Source organism: Rutidosis leptorrhynchoides, chromosome 4 (genome assembly GCF_046630445.1).
Source record: "Rutidosis leptorrhynchoides isolate AG116_Rl617_1_P2 chromosome 4, CSIRO_AGI_Rlap_v1, whole genome shotgun sequence".
In the NCBI taxonomy this organism is placed as follows: Eukaryota; Viridiplantae; Streptophyta; class Magnoliopsida; order Asterales; family Asteraceae; genus Rutidosis; species Rutidosis leptorrhynchoides.
Window position 1 is genome coordinate 391,227,736 of NC_092336.1, and position 8,030 is coordinate 391,235,765.

At 31.4% G+C, this 8,030-nt stretch overlaps 1 protein-coding gene across 2 annotated transcripts; it reads right to left on the reverse strand.

The window, feature by feature from the left end:
• Window positions 1–2,038: 2,038 nt before the first annotated feature.
• Window positions 2,039–7,405, reverse strand: LOC139844049 (protein-tyrosine sulfotransferase-like). 2 transcript variants are annotated; one of them, XM_071834258.1, is made up of 13 exons: window positions 7,046–7,405; window positions 6,506–6,555; window positions 6,220–6,382; window positions 6,052–6,123; window positions 5,668–5,956; window positions 5,408–5,548; window positions 4,862–4,966; window positions 4,650–4,785; window positions 4,297–4,346; window positions 3,774–3,812; window positions 3,528–3,647; window positions 3,233–3,376; window positions 2,039–2,411 (listed from the first exon to the last, which is right to left on the reverse strand). In XM_071834258.1, exons 2-13 carry the CDS (start codon window positions 6,552–6,554, stop codon window positions 2,277–2,279), a joined length of 1,443 nt encoding a protein of 480 aa, XP_071690359.1. In that variant the 5' UTR covers window position 6,555; window positions 7,046–7,405; the 3' UTR covers window positions 2,039–2,276. The 2 variants fall into 2 exon arrangements, with proteins under 2 accessions (XP_071690359.1, XP_071690360.1); XM_071834259.1 differs by lacking the exons at window positions 6,506–6,555; window positions 7,046–7,405 and having other exon boundaries at window positions 5,668–5,948; window positions 6,220–6,355.
• Window positions 7,406–8,030: the final 625 nt, after the last annotated feature.

Here is an 8,030-nt window from a genome sequence, read left to right on the forward strand (position 1 = left end):
ACATATAAAAATCGTTCGAATTCAAACTCGAACAAAAAAAAATCTATTATCGAGTCGAGTTCGAACACAGTAAAAATCGAACAAGCCAAGCTCAACTTCTTCTCAACTTGAGTTCAATTCATTAACAGCCCTAATCCTAGGGAAACAACATTTAGGGAGAAAAGGAAGAATCAATCATCCAACCCCCTCATTAGGTCCATCCTACTTTTCATGGACACGCTAACACTTAATTTAATAAGGACAGGGTTATTTTCATCATTTAATGTTTTGTATTTATTACGGCTCATGAGACATGTTCCTGCCAGTCTCTTTCGACTTCAGATTCTCTTAAGAGTAAAACTTTAACTATTTTCAAATCTCTTCAATTGAAAAACAATCAATCGCCAATAACAAATTTCTTCAAGAGGACACGAATTTTCACGACATGAATTTATACACCGGTTATGATTGCATCCGCAATCAGAATCCTTCCAATTACTACTTCTCAAATCGAACGTTGATGCTTTGAAATTGATTTTGGTCAGTCTCATTCTTTCAGTTATTTTATTCCTTATGATATGTTTCTACTAATTGATGAAACATGTTGCATTTAGGCTTTTTCTTTTAATTTACTGAATCTATTATAAGATGTTGCACGCCAGGTGTGTGATATTCTATCTTAATGAAATTTATTGGAATACAAGTCATAAGTTTCATTATGTATTTTGCTCATTAACATGTTGATGAATGATAACTGCAATCAAGAAGATTTCAATGACGTTTGATGTATTTTTCCATTATATATTTTGTTTATTATCGTGTTGATGAATAATAACTACTTGATTAATGATAACATTTTGATGAATGATAACTATTATCTGATAAATGATAACTGTTTTGATGAATGATAATCATAATTATTATCCGATGAATGATAAATATTTAATTACGAATGATAAATGTTTGATGAATGATAATATTTTGATTAATGATAACAGTTTCCTGATGAATGATAACTGTTTTCTTATAAATGATAACCGTTTGATGAATTACATTTTAATGAATGATAACTGCTGTATGATGAATGATAATTGTTTTTGATGAATGGTAAATGTTTTGATGAATGATAATAATTTGATGAATGATAATTGTTATCTGATGAATGATAACTATACTTAATAGTTCTATGTGTTGTTTGATCTATGTTTTATTATGTTTGTGTTTATAATCATGTTGATGAATGATAACTGTAATCTAATAGATTCCTATGTTGTTTGATGAATGTTTCATTATGTTTTTGTTTATAATCATGTTGATGAATGGCAACTGTAATTTTATTAAGCAAGTTATAATGTATTTTTCATTGTTCTTTGGATGAGTGATAGAAACTTTTTAAATAAATTTTCCTTTTTACCAAGAGGTGAACTTATTTTCTTGTGTAACAATAATTGAGTGGAAAGAATCGAAGAAAGAATGCGTTGAATGTTCAATTAGAAGAAAATCATGATGGCGTTGAGGAGGAGGAGGTTGATGAAGATCAATCTTTTTGAATCATATTAACTTGTCGATGACTATTTTTTCGAATATATTTGAAGCATGATGTTTTTCTTTCCCTATTAATCTACTTTGTTGTTAATTTTGATTTTGATTGTTTCTATAAGATTTTCTATGGATATTCAATAACATATTATATGATGAATAATAGGGTGGCATTATTTTTGAATTCGTTTTTTTATCATCATTCATCAATTTTTTTTTCTTTTAATCATTTATCAGATATTTAGATCGTTCATTGATGTTCCAAAAACTTTGAAGACAAACATATTGTTTTCTAATACATTATCATTTATTTATCATAACCTTCATTTCATGCGTTTACATGGTCGGTGATGGTGAAAATGGTCAAAAAGTAACATTTCGGTTTCCTCAATTAACAAAGTCAAACAAAATACAACAGATATCAAAAGTCAAGTCTAAAACAAGTAAAAAAGACTACAAAAATTCAAAAATTTAGCTAACATAACTTTATCAACATAGATAAATTCAACAAATACCATTCCTATATTAAGATTATAATTAAAAGCTGCCTCTTGAACAACATTAGTACTCATACATGGTCAACTTGACACCCATTGCTAAAATCTATATCAACGATGATTTCACGAAATTGCTTCAGTTCAACTAGGATAAAGCACAGCTTGACAACTAATGGGTGACAATAAAATTAGTTCTCTAAAAACAATATATTGCGCCTGTATTGGTGCATTGAGGTATACTGCAGTTTTTGATCAGAACTTTTAGATCTTAATTTTAGATATTCTTCTTTTTGCACTTCTATAGAAGCAAATGAAGAAAATTAAAAAAGTGAAAATTAAATAATAAATGAGCGTCCATGAAGAATCGATGTTAGTGAGCGTCACCTGCCACTTCTCCTGCAAAACAGGTCAAAACCCAAGGCTCAGCAAGTCTCAAAAACTGAATGCGAATGCTGACTCATTTCCTAAACATTAAAAATAAAGCACAATGCCTCCAAAAAAAATTGGACCACACATGATAATTTCAAATCATTAATATGGTGAAGTGATGAGGTTTTTCTTTGTTCGTGTTACCTGGGAGGGCGAGTGTTTTAATTTGGTGTACGCGGTCTAACCAGATTAATCCGTGACCGTTTCAAAACCCTTCCCTAGCCACCACAAAATTTTAATCTGAGACCTCTTTTAAGGATTCTAGAGCCCTAACCACTGAGCTCTTAGTGATGGTTAAAACTTAACGGGTAAACAGATAAGGTTTTTTTTTGGGTAAGGGGGGAGTATGTTTTATTCAAATGTACGCGGCCTATCCGGGTATCCGTGACCGTTTCTGATGATATGGGTGGATTCAATTTATGTTAAATCCATAACAGGTCAAATAGGTAAACTTGAAATCTTACACTTCGAAAAACAGGTCACATAGGCCAGAAGTCACCCAAAGCGCACAGAACTTTACCATTTTAGATATTGTAGAAAAATATCTTTGTAAACATTCTAAATGCATAACTTATCAAAAAGGTTTTACAAACACGCAAAAATGATTGCACGTGAACCTAATAGTACCTAACCCAATCCGCACGACCCACCCATTTTCAACCTCTCGTTTACATAGTTCAATATGAGAATGAATGTCGGCTTTACGATGGGTTCTTTGTTAGAGATGAAAGCCCAAATCAGATAACGTATGACACATTCACGTATTTCCAAAAAACGAGAGAACATACAGGTGCGGCAGAATTTTGCAACCTATGTTCCATAAGTTGATGCTGCTTTTGAAAAATTCCCTTGGCATACTTGTAAAGTTCCATGTCAAGACTGTTCACAGATATTATCTTTTTAAGGAGTGCATCGGGTATGTGTCGACGTGCCTGAACGTTATTTTACAAACGTTAGATTATTTGTCAATATCATATATATATATATATATATATATATATATATATATATATATATATATATATATATATATATATATATATATATATATATATATATATATATATATTAGTATCATTATACCTCCTTAGTAAAGTTGGCTGGCGAGATTCTTTTTAGAGAAGCTGTACGCCGTTGAGACTGGGATGATCTTAATGAAGAAATGCAAGTTCCATATGTGTCCATAAGTTTTCCGACAGTCATCTAAACAGGAGATAAAGTTCGGTTATATTTTTGAAGGTAACGTGACATAAAATTTTAAAAAATATAAGCGCTATAAATTTTCACAAACTTAATTGCTAACAAACATTTGATAAGAGATGAGCATACCTTCTCGTTTTTGGATCCATCAGTTGATGAGTTGTTATCCTATTATACACAAAGGTTAAGTCATTAGAGTGAAAACTATGAAGATAATATATACACTGAAAAAGTAGCAGTGCCAATCTCGACCCATTTATTCATATTTGATTTATTTGAGTTATCTTGTATCTTTAACAGGCCAAATGGTAAAACAAAATAATTTAAAAAACAAAATTGTAAAAGTCGGTCCACATTAACCCAAAATGTTATTTTAATGCTTAAAAAAGTCCTAAACATACTAGGCACATTAATCAATTATATATATATATATATATATATATATATATATATATATATATATATATATATATATATATATATATATATATATATATATATATATATATATATATGTATATATATGTAAGAATAAAAAATTAGGCAAAGTGTTTCGGGTCAACCCAACCCAGCCCGTTTAGACTAGAGCAAAAAGTACTTGTTTTGACCGATTACACAACCCATCATCTCTGATAAGTCATCATTTTATTACCTGAACACCCGTTGTATCAATGCTTGAATTTGAAAATGCTGGAACCTGTTCTGCATCAGAAACATTAAAATATTTCAGAGGGTAATTAGCCTATAATGGGCTGCCCATTTAGAATATAACAGCATATAATCAGAATGTGTGACGTTGACATAAATTAAATTTGCTAAGTAAACAAGTAAAATCAACTTATTGCTTCCGTTTAAAATAGGGTTGGTTATGAGTTATGAAAGCAGACCAAAGTAATTACAACTTCAACTTGAGTAAACCATTAAATATTTTAAGGGAAAAAACAATAATTACATGATAATTATATGCTAATGCTCCTTAAAATACAAAAATAGCAACATTTATACCTGATGTATTACTCTTATTTACAGTTGATGCCATTAACTGAGAAATAACTTGAGCACCAACCACATTTGCAAACATCGTCGCAGATTCTCGATGGTCCTCAGTGATTCCAACATATAGCATATCATCCAGCCTTTTCTGCATGAAACCACCATTAAACACAATTTCTTCAAACTATGGGGTCCACATATAGTAATTAGCCCTTTCTTATTACCTTCGCAACTTCTAAAACATATTTTCCAAGAATCTGATGGGTTATAACACATTGGCGCAGCTGATTTGCCTCACGCATTTTAGAATTATTCGTCAAACCTGCAACCTAAACCAGTAACACTTCGCCATTAATATTGTAGTTATTGGCAATCATTTACTTTTTATTTTTCTTCCAAGATTTTCAGTTTGAGATGAAACAGATTTATGTATAATGATGATTTTGACTTGGACATCTTATTCAGATGTTACCAAAAACTCTCATGTATGACAACTAACTCGAGCGACTGATGAGGTACCGAGGGGAATAACACCTTTAGTTTTGTTGTTTTTTCCAATTTGGGTTAATGATATAACCATATAACAAAATATTACAATGATAACCGGAGTCATTAAATAAAAAAAAACAAATAAGGAGGTTGTATGCAATAAAATAAACTACAGGTAGCTTCTAAACCACAAAGAATAGATCCATCTATAAATAAATGGATCCAAAACAGCTAACGAATCTCAATCTACAAACGAAAACAACGTCAATTTGTTAATATACCTGAAATGTGGCACCGTTGTGAACAATGTCCACAGCTACAGGGTGGTCGATAAATTCATGTAACGGCATTACTATTTCCTCCATATCATATGAGTCATTCCCATAACCAAACGGTGCACCATTTCTCTTTCTGTCATCTCTCTGTTCATAACATCCAAATAAACACGTTCATCAGCTGTATCAAAGCACAAAAAAACTCACTTTTTTTCTGAATGCATAAAAAATGGAAAAAATCCATACGGTCCAAAAGGTAGTCATACCCGAGAGAACAAATCCTCCCTCATCCAAGGGACAAGATACTTCCACGGCCAAATCTCGAGCGTACTTACACCACCATTCTTTGACCGCACCCGGTTCGACATTTTTAAGACCGAAGTCATATTAGGATGCACCAAAAACCTTGCAGCTACTTCTATTGAAAATTCATAAGCACTAAAAACCCGCTCAATTGGGTCCCTAAGAATTGTAACCACTGATGTTTTCTCTCTTGGAAGTTTAGACATCATACTATAATCATCGTGCGTAACCAACAGCCTGCAACCTGGTTTTCTGCAAAACACAGTCTATTAAAATTCAAACAAATAAAAGAATTAATCTCTAAAAGACGATAAACAAAAAAAATGTTTAAAACCTACATAACTTACCGGGGATCAAACCGCAACTTATCATATGATCGTGGACATTCTAGATTATTTGAATACAGTTTCTTTAAAAAGCTGTGTCAATAATCAAATTAACAAAAGATGACATAAATATGTAAAGTCACACTCTAAAAATTGAATACATAAATAAATTTATAAGGATAAAGTTACCAATGAAAATAAGTTCGGCCTCCTGTTCTCGGAACATGAAGAAAAAACAACAAGTCCTTCAGTATATGACCATCTTTGGTATCTGAGTGAAGTGAAGAAGATGCCCATTGCTTTACAGTATTTTTGCAATACTCAAAATCATATGTGCTAGAAGATGGGTAAACTGTATGATATATGCATGTAATACAACCATTAAAAGCAAACTAAAAAAATAAAACTGAAAGCAATAAATATGTACAAACAGTTATATAGATACATGTTGCAAATTAACTACAAAAATGCATACCTAAGGTAAGAAGAATCAGCAACAGAGCAAGTCTCATAGCATGGCCCATCCTACAATACAAAAAGTACTAACTGAAAACAATATAATGAAAAAGTTTTTCTTGTTTTATTGTGAAAAAACCCAAGAACCCCAGATAACAAACAAGTATTGTCAATGTAAAGTTTCAAACTTTATATGCTAGCTGAAACAAACTCTTGACTAAAGTACAAACCCTAATTGTTTTTTCCTATAGAAACCCAAAACATAGCAATCAGAAAGTGTTTTTCAACGTAAAGCTTAAAACTTTATATCTGAAACAAAATCTTGACTAATGAATGAACCCCAGATAAAGAACTAACATGTATTACAGAAAAGTTTTTTTTTTTTTTTTCCTGTGAAAAAACAAGATTGCATAATTAACAAGTATTTTAAATGAAAAGCTTCTAACTTTACAACAATAACTTGAATACAAACAAACCTTAATTAAAAAAAAAACACACAAAGTGATTAGAGTTTATTGGAGAGTGAAAATGGGAGAAAAATTAGGGTTTGAAAGGGTACCTGATGGAGGGAGCATAGAATGAAGAGATGTTGTGTTCATAAATTTGTTGGAATTGTGTTGTTGGGGTTCCACCTGACAAAGTTCGAGATCATGCTTTGTTTGGTTTGTGGGTCCTTTTTAATTTACTAAATAATTATTAATTAATCACGATTATCTCATTAACTCCGGTGATCAGACGGCTGCGCTACGGAGGACAAAAAGTCGGAGGAATTTTTGTTGAATTATTGTTACCGATGGGGCGAGGGTGTGAAAATCAAATTAGTCTCAGATACTGTCATGATTTATATCAGTTCGTTTAGTCACGCATGTAGTTTGTTTAGTCGGGATGCACCCTTTGCATCTCTTGATATATTGCTCGTGTTCTTTTTGTGGAGGCGTGTAGCCCGCGGTCGTAAAAATCGGAACTCTGGGAGAACTCGGTTGAATATTTTTGAGGAGTTCTTGGCAACTCGGGAGAACTCGAATTTTAACTAACGCTGATTTTTTAGTTTTTTAATATAAATATATATGTTCTAATAGATTTAAACTTGCGAAATAAATTTATTATTTGTACAAAATACACATTAAACTTGCTAGATAAATTTAATAATTAATTAGAGTTTTTATATTCTATAAAATAAATATTAAAGTTCGTATATTGCATTTTCAAATATCTTCATACATCTACTCTTTAAAGTAAGTATTTTGTAAAAAGACTAGTCTTAAAGGAAAGTGTAAAAGTACTGAAACCTATTTCTTTCATCTTTCGTTTCCTATATCCTAGTCCTAGTAGCAAAAGAAAAGCAAAGGATACATATTAACCGTAAAATCTAGTTCCCTCCTTTTTATCATTCTACTATATCTTCTCTCGTACAACTCCAGTAGACTTTAAACAAACAATGCCACCAGTGGCTAGTGCCATTTTCAGCCTCTACAGGTTTTATTTTAAGGTTTCTTTCTCTTATAATTTTGTATTTTTTCTTTATTTCGAAAGGGGTAAGAACA

Excerpts from the sequence above, each read along its gene's own strand:
- LOC139844049 (XM_071834258.1), bottom strand. The coding sequence starts at position 6,554 with ATGGGCCATGCTATGAGACTTGCTCTGTTGCTGATTCTTCTTACCTTA. Across the intron at positions 5,957-6,051 it reads AAGTTGCGGTTTGATCCCCG|AAAACCAGGTTGCAGGCTGT; the intron begins GTAAGTTATGTA and ends TGTGTTTTGCAG. Across the intron at positions 3,377-3,527 it reads CAGCCAACTTTACTAAGGAG|GCACGTCGACACATACCCGA; the intron begins GTATAATGATAC and ends AATAACGTTCAG.